At 44.9% G+C, this 14,461-nt stretch overlaps 1 protein-coding gene across 7 annotated transcripts in view; it reads left to right on the top strand.

Moving 5' to 3' along the window:
• Positions 1–14,461, top strand: part of LOC115197051 (ATP-binding cassette sub-family C member 8-like) — a 126,020-nt gene that overhangs the window by 63,653 nt on the left and 47,906 nt on the right. For 5 of the 7 annotated variants that reach the window (XM_029758192.1, XM_029758193.1, XM_029758195.1 and 2 more), the window contains exons 12-17: positions 521–561; positions 1,306–1,451; positions 6,824–6,935; positions 7,181–7,348; positions 7,512–7,584; positions 7,721–7,826. In XM_029758192.1, coding sequence (XP_029614052.1) covers positions 521–561; positions 1,306–1,451; positions 6,824–6,935; positions 7,181–7,348; positions 7,512–7,584; positions 7,721–7,826 — 646 coding nt within the window. The remainder of the gene's footprint in view (positions 1–520; positions 562–1,305; positions 1,452–6,823; positions 6,936–7,180; positions 7,349–7,511; positions 7,585–7,720; positions 7,827–14,461) is intronic. The other 2 variants (XM_029758197.1, XM_029758196.1) reach the window with 1 other exon arrangement.

Below are 14,461 nucleotides of genomic sequence, written 5' to 3'. Positions count from 1 at the left end.
TGAATGCACAGAGATACCGTGATGAGATCCTGAGGCCCATTGTCTTGTCATTCATCCATCTCATGTTTCAGCATAATGAATAGCCCCATGTCGCAAGGATCTGTACACAATTCCCAGAAGCTGAAAATGTCCCAGTCCTTCCATGGCCTGCACACTCACCAGACATGTTACCCATTGAGCCTGTTTGGGATGCTCTGGATTGATATGTACAACAGCTTGTTCCAGTTCCCGCCAATATCCACCAACTTCCCACAGCCATTGAAGAGGAGTGGGTAAACATTCCACAGGCCACAATCAACAGCCTGATCAACTCTATGCGAAGGAGATGTGTCGCGCTGCATGAATCAAAATCTCAGTGCTGATGCTCTAGCTTAGTCCTAGACAACAACGGCTTCAAACCATTCAGTTGAGCTGAGTTCCTGGAGAAAGACACTGCGTCTTAAGTATTCTCACTCTTTGGAACAAACTGTCTGTACAGTATCTGAACCACATTGTCATGTGTCTGTCTCCTCTTTCTCAGTATTCATGAATGCAGCCATCCCTATCGCTGCTGTCCTGACTGTGAGTATTAATTCCACTCATAAATGCCTATTCATATCTGATAGGTGGCATGCATAATACTGTCTACAGACTACCCCAATATCTGTCCTCCCTCACATTGTTCACCATAGAATAACATGTTCTAACCACCATTTCACCTTTAAAAATAAGCTGCATTCTGTACACTGGTATGTGTATTGTTTTCAGTGGATGGGCTTTTACAGAGAACAGAATCCCTTTTCCTGAGTGAAGGGCACAAGCCAGACCAGTCCAGACTAGAGTGGTATCACTCAGAACACAGTCAGTCAGACTGGCATGTTATGGCTTTCTAAAGGATGACCAGTGACATTTCACAGGGACACTGGAGGTTTTTTGACATGGCCACTGTAAATCCCAGTTATATTTATGGTAGAGAGAGTGAGAGATTGTGTGTTTTGGAGACTGTAATTTGCTTATCTATCTCTCATTGTTTAGCCCTAAAGTGAAAATGCTCAAGTTCACCACAAACTGACTGGATGGCAAAATTATTTAAATTAGTCAGTCTTTCTGAAGGATATTTATTCATTCAGGGCCAAATCCTGTATTGGATGCGAGCACAGGTCAGACTATAGCACACATCGCCCATTGACGTTAATGCAAGATTTATGTAAAAGTTTGAGTTGCTCACTTGCATCTTGAGTCAGGATTCAGACCTCACTCACAGTATCTTTGCTGGTTATTGGAGGGATATTAATATTTTTCTGTCCTCCCGTCATCTTCCTGTAGACGTTTGTGGTCCATGTGCACATCTCTGAGGAGGCTGACCTGTCACCTGCTGTGGCCTTCGCCTCCTTATCCCTGTTCCACATCCTGGTCACTCCTCTCTTCCTGCTCTCCAGCGTGGTGCGATCCACAGTCAAGGCCCTGGTCAGGTGAGCTGTGTATCATGGGCACACACTTACAGGCAGCTAGTGGTAGGTAAGTTACTGTATTTCACATTGCAGTACACCTACTGTAATTTTAATAGTCTCAAAGCAAGTACTGTGTAATGATACACATACCATAGAATGAACTGTATTATACTGTAAAAAATGTAATGCTACTGTAAACATAATGAATGACATTCACTGAGGGGAGGGGTTTGTATTTTACTGTAATTACAGGTGCAAGCAGGATGGTTACTAGGTAACTTCTAGAAGCCTTAACAAATGTTTCCAAACTGGCAGCGACTACAAGGCAAACAGACCAAAAGAACATGGCAAAATGTTCAACCATTGAAGGTTGAAGACTTGCTGTTTCTCCAATTTGTCCCCTACTTTGAATTGATTGGGCACTACTACCACATATCAGTTAAATTGGTACAGCACTCTCACTAACGGATGCAACAAGTACAGCCTCTTACAAGGCATGCCTCAAAATATGTTAACGAGCCAGAAACAACAATGCCATGCACCCACTAGTGGTCAAAAGGTTTTTGGTGCTTCAAAAATACAGTACTGTATTCTGTGGGATGGAATTACAATACACTGTAACAAACGTAACTTGTTTTTACGGTAACTTACTGGTAGCCAAAGTTACTATAAAAATACTGCCAGCCATAAGTTACTATAAAAAAAGTACAGTATGTTACCATGCATTCAAAATAAAGTGCTTTCTTTACAGTAATGTACTGTTAAATTAAGTATTTACAGTGTACCATTTGAAATACAGCAATTATTTCCATGCCCACACAATTTTCCCACAATGCGCCATCATTTACAGCATTCTGCAGTAAAATATTTCACAGTATTTTACTGTTGATAATACCCAAAATGATTGTATAAATTATAGTTTTCCGTTAATGTTGAGTTAAGCTGAATTCATGTCAGATTTACCAAAATAAAGTGTAATTGTGACGCTAAATTGAAGTCAATCACTAAAACACCTGTCTGTTTCTGTCAGTAACATTGACTTCTTCTAAATTGACAATTTGATTAACTGCTGTAATTGTGTTGCCATAAAGCTACCTGACACCCTTCTACCCTATTCCTCATTACCCATCCTATCATACATAATGACTGCTTCAAACATCAGAAACGTATATAGTGCATTCAGAATGTAACGTTACAGCCTTCTTCTAAAAATGGGTTAAATAGTCGCCCCTCATCAATCTACACACTACCCCATAATGACAAAGCAAAAATAGGTTTTTAGAAAATGGTGCATACAGTGTGTGTGTGTATGTATATAAATAAATTGAAATATCACATTTACATAAGTATTTGGGCCCTTTACTTAGTACTTTGTTGAATCACCTTTGTCAGGGATTACAGCCTCAAGGCTTCTTGGGTATGACGCTACAAGCTTGGCACACCTGTATTTGGGGAGTTTCTCCCATTCTTTATGCAGATCCTCTCAAGCTCTGTCAGGTTGGATAGGGGAGCTCTCAGGGATGTTCAATCGGTTTCAACTCTAGGCTCTGTCTGGGCCACTCAAGGACATTCAGAGACTTGTCCCGAAGCCACTCCTGTGGTCTTGGCTGTGTGCTTAGGGTCATTGTCCTGTTGGAAGGTGAACCTTTGCCCCAGTCTGAGGTCCTGAGCGCTCTGGAGCAGGTTTTCATCAAGGATCTCTGTACTTTGCTCCATTCCTCTTTTCCTCGATCCTGACTACTGTCCCTGCCGCTGAAAAACATCCCCACAGCATGATGCAGCAACCACCATGCTTCACCATAGGGATGGTGCCAGGTTTCCTCCAGACGTGACGCTTGACATCCAGGCCAAAGATTTCAATCTTGGTTTCATCAGACCAGAGACTCTTGTTTCTCATGGTCCAAGTCCTTTAGGTGTCTTTTGACAAACTCCAAGCAGGCTGTCGTGTGCCTTTTACTGAGGAGTGGCTTCCATCTGGCCACTCTACCATAAAGGCCTGGTTGGTGGAGTGCTGCAGAGATGGTTGTCCGTCTGGAAGGTTCTCCCAGCTCCACAGAGGAACTCTGGAGCTCTGTCATAGTGACCATCAGGTTCTTGGTCACCTCCCTGACCAAGGCCCTTCTCCCCTGATTTCTCAGTGTTGCCTGCTCTAGGAAGACTCTTGGTGGTTCCAAACTTCTTCCATTTAAGATTGATGGAGGCCACTGTGTTCTTGGGGACCTTCAATGCTGCAGACATTTTTTTTTGGTAGCCTTCCCCAGATCTGTGCCTCGACACAGTCCTGTCTCGGAGCTCTATGGGCAATTCCTTCAACGTCATGGCTTGGTTTTTGCTCTGACATGCACTGTCAACTGTGGAACCTTATATAGACAGGTGTGTGCCTTTCCAAATCATGTCCAATCAATTGAATTTACCACAAGTGGACTCCAATCACATTGTAGAAACATCTCAAGGATGGTAAATGGAAACAGGATGCATCTGAGCTCAATTTCGAGTCTCATAGCAAAAGGGTCTGAATACTTATGTAACTAAGTCATTTCTGTTTTGTATTTTTTTCTAAATTTGCTATAATTCCTAAAAAACAGTTTTCGCTTTGTCGTTATGGGGTATTGTGTGTAGATTGAGGATTTTTATTTAAATCAATTTCAAAATAAGGCTATAATGTAACAAAATATGGAGGGTCTGAATACTTTCTGAATGCACTGTGTACAGTACATGCTGTATTACGCTCTGTACCGAGAGTAGGCGTGTCTTATTTTTTTAATTGAACCTTTCTTTAACTAGGCAAGTCAGTTAACAACAAATTCTTATTTACAATGTGAACGATGCAGAGTGCTGTACTGTCATTCACACAAGCCTATGAGCAAAAAGATGTTGAAAATACGTATTTTTGGTTGAAAATATTGTTTTTTTTCAACGTCTTGTGTTCACCGGGAAGCAATCACCCATCTTGTCATTCTAGCCACTGCTTTCACATGTTTACCATCATCTACATGTAAATGTTTTAGATATGGTATCTTGGCCTAGTCGAAGTAGTAGGGCTCTACATCATGTATAGTGTTGTCTTGTCAAGGAGAGGGGCATCATTACCATGTTCCAGTCATCCATACAGAGTGGGGGGATTGAGTCGGGGGTTTGCTTTGCATCCTGAGAGGATGAATGGAAGTCTCGAGAAAATCAATGGGGTCGCGGTGATCTCTGTAAATGGAGGCAGTACGTGTATCCTAAAGCTGTCGAACCAGTGACGGAGAAATTGTCAATCTACATCCCATTTGTATCCCACTGAAACCGCTAGTTCCTTACTCAATGACTTACACTGAGTCACAGCCATAGAGATGCTATCGTTATTCATCTCTATGGTGACAACAGGTTGGATGTGATGCTGTATCTCAGGGCAACCTAAGTCTGTTCCGTTTATGGTCAAGATGACCTTATGATCCCTGTAACAACCTGGTATTGACCTAGCCGTCGATAGTACCATCTGCTTGCTGCCATTCTGCAGTGGAGCTGGAGCATATGCTTGCCTGCTCTACTCTACTGCACTGGCTTTGGTTCAAGAGATCCTCGCACACAATATAGTCTATTACGGATTACAAAGGAAGACCATGATCTGCCCAACGATACCTCACTACAAAATGAACGCAATGCATTTTATGCATCCTTTGACAACATCGAGCCGGGCGTGAGGGCCGTCACCGACCCAGAGGACTGGGTGATCTCGCTCTCTGAGGCCGAGGTGAAAAGGGTCTTTTAATCAGGTCAACACCTGCAAGGCCGCGGGCCCCGACGGCCCCAACAGCTGCTAAGTGTATTCACTGTCATTTTCAACCTCTCCTTGTCCCAGTCTGTAATCCCCACGTCTTTTAAGATGACTACCATCATCCCTGTTCCTAAGAACTCTAAGGCTTCATCCCACAATGATTACCGCCCTGTAGAGCTCACTTCTGTAATCATAAAGTGTTTTGAGAGGCTGGTTATGGCACACATTAACTCCACCATCCCAGCCACCCTTGACCCACTCCAATTTGCATACCACCCCAACAGATCCATAGATGATGCATTCTCAATTGCCCTCCACACTGCCCTCACCGACCTCGATAAGAGGAATACCTATGTGAGAATGCTGTTCATTGACTACAGCTCAGCGTTAAACACTGTTATCCCCTCCGAGCTTGTCACCAAGCTTAGGACTCTGGGTCTAAACACCTCCCTCTGCAACTGGATCCTGGACTTCCTGATGGGCTGACCCCAGGTGGTGATGGTAGGCAACATTACCTCCACTGCTCTGACCCTTAACACGGGGGCCCCATAAGGGTGTGTGCTTAGTCCCCTATTGTACTCCATGTTCACCCACAACTGCGTGGCCACGCACGACTCCAACACCATTATCAAGTACGCTGACGACACAGCGGTGGCATGCCTGATCACCGGCAAAGATGTGTCAGCGTACAGGGAGGAGGTCAGTGACCTGGTAGTGTGGTGCCGGAACAACAACCTCTCCCTCAACGTCAGTAAGACCAAGGAGCAGATCATGGAGTACAAGAAACGGGGCTCGAGCACGCCTCCATTCTCATCGATGGGGCGGCAGTGGAGCTGGTAGACCATTTCATGTTGCTCAGAGTCCAAATCACTAAAGACTTAGTGGTCCAAACACACACTCACGGTCATGTTGACGGTACGACAGTGCCTCTTCCCCCCTCAGGAGGTTGAAAAAGTTCTACAGCTGTAACACTGAGAGCATATTGACTGGCTGCATCACTTCTTGGTATGGCAATAGCATCGCCCTCGACCGCATGGCGCTACAGAGTGTTGTGCAGACAGACCAGTACATCACTGGGGCCGAGCTCCCTGCCATCCAGGACCTGTATATTAAGCGGTCTGAAAAGAAGGTCCGGAAAATAGGCAAAGACCCCAAGCCTCAGCTTCAGCTTACTGAGTCATATTCCACAAAGTGTATGGTTCAATAAGAACTCTCCAAATGAATGATGCGGTGTGTGGCTCGTTGAATAGCCTGGAGTGTACGAGAATGTCACCGCTGACTGAACCTCATTTACTGGTAGATGTACAGCAAGGCCTGTATTGTATTCCAAGCTTATACTAATCATTATGGCTTAGTTTATTCCAGATGTACTGAAGCAGGTAGCTGAAGGAACATAAAAACGGAATACGTTTTTACTTTATTCATTTCAGATAGTCTGGAGACTTGCTTTTGGAAATAACCTTTTCCCTTCTCCATTTTTAGCATTCTTTGATCAGATGATTCTACCAGGAGAGTTACCTGTGTATTTTAAATGTGTTGTTCCCTATCCCATCTCCAATGCGGTAACTTTTCCTTCTTGTAACCCACTCTGGAATGTGAAATGGATCTGTGGCGTCCCCTGTCCTCTCTTCAGTGCCCAGAAGCTGAGTGAGTTCTTCAGTAGTGATGAGATTGGAGACGAGCAGGAGCCCAACGCTACCATGCCCGCTGGCCCCAGCAACCACAACAGCAAGTACCAGGCTGTGGTGAGTAGGGACCACACACACACATGAACACATTTGAACGTATCCCCACGCGCGCAAGTACACAGCGCTCCCACAGAGTTTCCTGCCCCCAGCAATTCTTACACACTCAACCACTCACTCACAGGCAGAGTGCACATCACTGAATTATTAACTGTTTCTCTTCACTCTGTATGTTCTATCCTCCTTCCTCCACCTCACTTACACTCACCACCCACCTCCACCACTACTCTCTGTGGTGTCCATAGTTGTCCTTTAAAAAGCCTAAGCCATGGCCTGTTCCCTCCCTGCGCCCCTCCCAGCCCCTGAAGGTGGTGAACAGGAAGAGGCCCCCCAGGGAAGACTGCTGGAACAACTACAGCCACAAGGGAGGCGACCCGCCCCCCCAGGAGAGGGACCAAGACCTCTGCTTCAGGGTGAGTGGGAGGTAGTAGACCTAGAAGTTCAATCTATCATTCAGTCTCATCGGTCTGCTGCCAGGGAGCTTCTCTCGTCTGGCTGCTTGACATTCAGTGTTTGACATTAGCTTTGATCGGCGTGTATAATTTTGTATTTTTTTTTGTATTTTTTTCTCTCCAGATAACCAGCGGATATTTCACCTGGACAGACGGACCTCCCACCCTATCTAACGTAGACATCAAGGTTCCCTTTGGTAAGGCTCTGATCCTGGAGGAAGGTTAAATACCATGGTATTCATACACTGTCAGAGGAATAACTAGAGGAATCACTACTACTCCCTCCTCCTATCCCTCCATCTCTCTCATGTCCTCTCTGTGTGTGTCTCTCAGGTCAGCTGACTATGATCGTGGGCCAGGTGGGTTGTGGGAAGTCGTCCCTGCTGCTGGCAGCTCTGGGAGAGATGCAGAGAGTCTCTGGGACTGTCACCTGGAACAGGTAAGACTGGATGAAATTACTACTCACACTGCAGATATCACAGATACATGGATGGACAGACAGACAACTATGTACTAGTAGGATGGACATACTAAACAGTTTCTCAAGCATCTTTCTCATCCAAATCAAAGAAAAGGACTATTGAATTACAGTATAGGTTTGTGTGACCTGAGCTTGGATGATGTAAATTCCAAAGGTCAAAGATTACAGGTGAAAGGTGTGTTGACTCCACAGAGAGCCAGGTAGCTGCAGTCAACATAAGACTGGCTGTTTACCTCTCTCAGCTATATAAAATGCTCTACAGCACCAATTCTCTTGTAATGAGTCTGTCTGGGGAAGAGAATGTGTTTGGGATGGGGAGATAAATACTGCAGCTCTCAGGGCCATTTAATTAACATCAATATACCACTGCCTGACTCGGCTCCTTCCTCCTCCTTCAAGTCATCCAACTAATAGGATTTCGCTGATTTACTGGCTGCTTAAAGAGCTTTTGTCACAAATTTTCCTCACGTCAAATGCTGTGTAGGTTTAAGAGAAACTGAAGTAAGTGATGGATACTAGGCTCTCTCTAGATCTGTGTTGCTCACCCAAGGTGTAGGGATATGTGTGAGTCAGGAGTTTATGGAGTGATGCTTGCTCAGTCATTTGTATGTGGTCCCACAAGCCTCACTGAGATACTCTGAAGACCAACGTATCAAACTAAAATACAAAATAATTCAGCTAAATATTGTATTTACATAAGATACAGGTATTTTGTCGTTTCGAAAAAATAAATAAAATGTCATGTTCAAATCAAATAAAAGTTTATTTGTCACATGCAGATGTTATTGCGGGTGTAGCTAAATACTTGTGTTTCTAGCATCAATAGTGCAGTGATTACTAACAATTCACAACAATACACACAATCTAAAAGTAGAAGAATGGAATTAAGGAATATCAATATTAGGATGACCAATGTTGGAGTGGCATAGACTAGAATACAGTAGAATAGAATACAGTATATACATATGAGATGAGTAAAAACTTCTACATATTTTTGCTTTGAATTGACTAGTGTTCCATTATTAAAGTGGCCAATGATTTCAAGTCTATGCAAGCAGCCTCTAAGGTGCAGGGTTACGTAACCGGGTGGAAGCCGGCTAGTGATGGCTATTTAACAGTCTGATGTCCTTGAGATAGAAGCTGTTTTTCAGTCTCTCGGTCCCAGCCTTGATGCACCTGTACTGACCTCGCCTTCTGGATGATAGCGGGGTGAACAGGCAGTGGCTCGGGTGGTTGTTGTCCTGTGACATTGGGTGCTATAGGTGTCCTGGAGGGCAGGTAGTTTGCCCCCCGGTAATGTGTTGGGCAGACCGCACCACCCTCTGGAGAGCCCTGCGGTAAGGTTGCAGGTGGTGCAGTTGCCATACAAGGCGGTGATGCAGCACGACAGGATGCTCTCAATTGCCCATCTGTAAAAGTTTGTGGGTTTAAATTTCTTCAGCCTCCTGAGGTTGAAGAGGCACTATTGCGCCATCACCACACTGTCTGTGTGGGTAGACCATTTCAGATCGTCAGTGATGTGTATGCCGAGGAACTTGAAGCTTTCCACCTGCTCCACTGCGGTCCAGTCTGTGGATAAGGGCGTGCTCCCTCTGCTGTTTCCTGAAGTCCACGATCAGCTCCTTTTGTTTTGTCGACATTGAGTGAGAGGTTATTTTCCTGTCACCACACTCCCAGGGCCCTCAACTCTTCTCTGTAGGCTGTCTCGTCATTGTTGGTAATCAGGCCTACTACTGTTGTGTCATCTGCAAACTTGATGATTGAGTTGGAGGCGTGCGTGGCCACGCAGTCATGGGTGAACAGGGAGTACAGGAGGGGGCTGAGCACGCACCCTTGTGGGGCCCCTGTGTTGAGGATCAGCGAAGTGGAGGTGTTGTTTCCTACCTTCACCTACCTAGGGGCGGCCCGTCAGGAAGTCCAGGACCCAGTTGCACAGGGTTGGGTTCAGACCCAGGGCCCCGAGCTTAATGAGGAGCTTGGAGGGTACTACGGTGTTGAATGCTGAGCTATAGTCAATGAACAGCATTCTTACATAGGTATTCCTCTTGTCCAGATGGGATAAGGCAGTGCGATGGCGATTGCATCGTCTGTGGATCTATTGGGGCGGTAAGCAAATTGAAGTGGGTCTAGGATGTCATGTAAGGTAGAGGTGATATGATCCATAACTAGCCTCTCAAAGCACTCCATGATGACAGAAGTGAGTGCTACGGGGCGATAGTCATTTAGTTCAGTTACCTTTGCTTTCTTGGGTACAGGAACAATGGTGGACATCTTGAAGCATGTTGGGACAGCAGACTGGGATAGGAAGAGATTAAATATGCCCGTAAACAATCCAGTCAGCTGGTCTGCGCGTGCTCTGGGGATGCGGCTAGGGATGCCGTCTGGGTCGACAGCGTTGCGAGGGTTAACATGCTTAAATGTTTTACTCACGTCGGCCACAGAGAAGGAGAGCCCACAGTCCTTGGTAGTGGGCCGCGTCGGTGGCACTGTGTTATCCTCCTCTAGGGTATGTGGGACGAAATCGTCCCACCTACTCAACAGCCAGTGGAATCCCGTGGCGCGATATTCAAATACCTTAGAAATGCTATTACTTCAATTTCTCAAACATATGACTATTTTACACCATTTTAAAGACAAGACTCTCGTTTATCTAACCACACTGTCCGATTTCAAAAAGGCTTTACAACGAAAGCAAAACATTAGATTATGTCAGCAGAGTACCCAACCAGAAATAATCAGACACCCATTTTTCAAGCTAGCATATAATGTCACATAAATCAAATCAAAATCAAATCAAATTTATTTATATAGCCCTTCGTACATCAGCTGAAATCTCAAAGTGCTGTACAGAAACCCAGCCTAAAACCCCAAACAGCAAGCAATGCATGTGAAAGAAGCACGGTGGCTGGGAAAAACTCCCTAGGAAAAACTCCTGAGAAAGGCCAAAAACCTAGGAAGAAACCTAGAGAGGAACCAGGCTATGAGGGGTGGCCAGTCCTCTTCTGGCTGTGCCGGGTGGATATTATAACAGAACATGGTCAAGATGTTAAAATGTTCGTAAATGACCAGCATGGTCAAATAATAATAATCATAGTAATTGTCGAGGGTGCAACAAGCACGTCCGGTGAACAGGTCAGGGTTCCGTAGCCGCAGGCAGAACAGTTGAAACTGGAGCAGCAGCATGGCCAGGTGGACTGGGGACAGCAAGGAGTCATCATGCCAGGTAGTCCTAGGGCTCAGGTCCTCCGAGAGAGAGAAAGAAAGAAAGAAAGAAAGAGAGAATTAGAGAGAGCATATTTACATTCACACAGGACACCGGATAAGACAAGAGAATACTCCTGATGTAACAGACTGACCCTAGCCCCCCGACACATAAACTACTGCAGCATAAATACTGGAGGCTGAGACAGGAGGGATCAGAAGACACTGTGGCCCCATCCGATGATACCCCCGGACAGGGCCAAACAGGCAGGATATAACCCCACCCACTTTGCCAAAGCACAGCCCCCACACCACTAGAGGGATATCTACAACCACCAACTTACCGTCCGAAGACAAGGCCGAGTATAGCCCACAAAGATGTCCGCCACGGCACAACCCAAGGGGGGGGCGCCAACCCAGACAGGAAGACCACGTCAGTGGCTCAACCTACTCAAGTGACGCACCCCTCCCATGGACGGCATGGAAGAACACCATTAAGTCAGTGACTCAGCCCCTGTAAAAGGGTTAGAGGCAGAGAATCCCAGTGGGAAGAGGGGAACCGACAAGGCAGAGACAGCAAGGGCGGTTCGTTGCTCCAGCCTTTCCGTTCACCTTCACACTCCTGGGCCAGACTATACTTAATCATAGGACCTACTGAAGAGATAAGTCTTCAGTAAAGACTTAAAGGTTGAGACTGAGTCTGCGTCTCTCACATGGGTAGGCAGACCATTCCATAAAAATGGAGCTCTATAGGAGAAAGCCCTACCTCCAGCCGTTTGCTTAGAAATTCTAGGGACAATTAGGAGGCCTGCGTCTTGTGACCGTAGCGTACGTGTAGGTATGTACGGCAGGACCAAATCGGAAAGATAGGTAGGAGCAAGCCCATGTAATGCTTTGTAGGTTAGCAGTAAAACCTTGAAATCAGCCCTTGCCTTAACAGGAAGCCAGTGTAGGGAAGCTAGCACTGGAGTAATATGATCAAATTTTTTGGTTCTAGTCAGGATTCTAGCAGCCGTATTTAGCACTAACTGAAGTTTGTTTAGTGCTTTATCCGGGTAGCCGGAAAGTAGAGCATTGCAGTAGTCGAGCCTAGAAGTAACAAAAGCATGGATCAACTTTTCTGCGTCATTTTTGGACAGAAAGTTTCTGATTTTTGCAATGTTACGTAGATGGAAAAAAGCTGTCCTTGAAGCAGTCTTGATATGTTCTTCAAAAGAGAGATCAGGGTCCAGAGTAACGCCGAGGTCCTTCACAGTTTTATTTGAGACGACTGTACAACCATCCAGATTAATTGTCAGATTCAACAGAAGATCTCTTTGTTTCTTGGGACCTAGGACAAGCATCTCTGTTTTGTCCGAGTTTAAAAGTAGAAAATTTGCAGCCATCCACTTCCTTATGTCTGAAACACAGGCTTCTAGCGAGGGCAATTTTGGGGCTTCACCATGTTTCATTGAAATGTACAGCTGTGTGTCGTCCGCATAGCAGTGAAATTTAACATTATGTTTTCGAATGACATCCCCAAGAGGTAAAATATATAGTGAAAACAATAGTGGTCCTAGAACGGAACCTTGAGGAACACCGTAATTTACAATTGATTTGTCAGAGGACGAACCATTCACAGAGACAAACTGATATCTTTCCGACAGATAAGATCTAAACCAGGCCAGAACTTGTCCATGTAGACCAATTTGGGTTTCCAATCTCTCCAAAAGAATGTGGTGATCGATGGTATCAAAAGCGGCACTAAGATCTAGGAGCATGAGGACAGATGCAGAGCCTCGGTCTGACGTCATTAAAAGGTCATTTACCACCTTCACAAGTGCAGTCTCAGTGCTATGATGGGGTCTAAAACCAGACTGAAACGTTTCGTATACATTGTTTGTCTTCAGGAAGGCAGTGAGTTGCTGCGCAACAACTTTTTCTAAAATTTTTGAGAGGAATGGAAGATTCGATATAGGCCGATAGTTTTTTATAATTTCTGGGTCAAGATTCGGCTTTTTCAAGAGAGGCTTTATTACTGCCACTTTTAGTGAGCTTGGTACACATCCGGTGGATAGAGAGCCGTTTATTATGTTCAACATAGGAGGGCCAAGCACAGGAAGCAGCTCTTTCAGTAGTTTAGTTGGAATAGGGTCCAGTATGCAGCTTGAGGGTTTGGAGGCCATGATTATTTTCATCATTGTGTCAAGAGATATAGTACTAAAACACTTTAGTATCTCCCTTGATCCTAGGTCCTGGCAGAGTTGTGCAGACTCTGGACAATGAAGCCCTGGAGGAATACCCAGATTTAAAGAGGAGTCCGTAATTTGCTTTCTAATGATCATGATCTTTTCCTCAAAAAAGTTCATAAATTTATTACTGCTGAAGTGAAAGCCATCCTCCATTTGCGAATGCTGCTTTTTAGTTAGCTTTGCGACAGTGTCAAAAAGAAATTTCGGATTGTTCTTATTTTCCTCAATTAAGTTGGAAAAATAGGATGATCGTGCAGCAGTGAGGGCTCTTCGGTACTGTCTTTCCAAGCTAGTCGGAAGACTTCCAGTTTAGTGTGGCGCCATTTCCGTTCCAATTTTCTGGAAGCTTGCTTCAGAGCTCGTGTATTTTCTGTATACCAGGGAGCTAGTTTCTTATGACAGATGTTTTTAATTTTTAGGGGTGCAACTGCATCTAGGGTATTGCGCAAGGTTGAATTGAGTTCCTCGGTTAGGTGGTTAACTGATTCTTGTCCTCTGACGTCCTTGGGTAGGCAGAGGGAGTCTGGAAGGGCATCAAGGAATCTTTGGGTTGTCTGAGAATTTATAGCACGACTTTTAATCTTCCTTGGTTGGGGTCTGAGCAGATTATTTGTTGCAATTGTAAACGCAATAAAATGGTGGTCCGATAATCCAGGATTATGAGGAAAAACATTAAGATCCACAACATTTATTCCATGGGACAAAACTAGGTCCAGAGTATGACTGTGGCAGTGAGTAGGTCCAGAGACATGTTGGACAAAACCCACTGAGTCGATGATGGCTCCGAAAGCCTTTTGGAGTGGGTCTGTGGACTTTTCCATGTGAATGTTAAAGTCACCAAAAATTAGAATATTATCTGCTATGACTACAAGATCCGATAGGAATTCAGGGAACTCAGTAAGGAACACTGCATATGGCCCAGGAGGCCTGTAAACAGTAGCTATAAAAAGTGATTGAGTAGGCTGCATAGATTTCATGACTAGAAGCTCAAAAGACGAAAACGTCATTGTTTTTTTTTTTGTAAATTGAAATTTGCTATCGTAAATGTTAGCAACACCTCCGCCTTTGCCGGATGCACGGGGGGTTTGGTCACTAGTGTAACCAGGGGGTGAGGCCTCATTTAACACAGTAAATTCATCAGGCTTAAGCCATGTTTCAGTC

The sequence above is a fragment of the Salmo trutta genome, chromosome 7, assembly GCF_901001165.1.
Source record: "Salmo trutta chromosome 7, fSalTru1.1, whole genome shotgun sequence".
Taxonomy (NCBI): domain Eukaryota; kingdom Metazoa; phylum Chordata; class Actinopteri; order Salmoniformes; family Salmonidae; genus Salmo; species Salmo trutta.
Note: the sequence above shows the minus strand (reverse complement) of the source record. Positions and strands in the feature narration are given on the sequence as shown.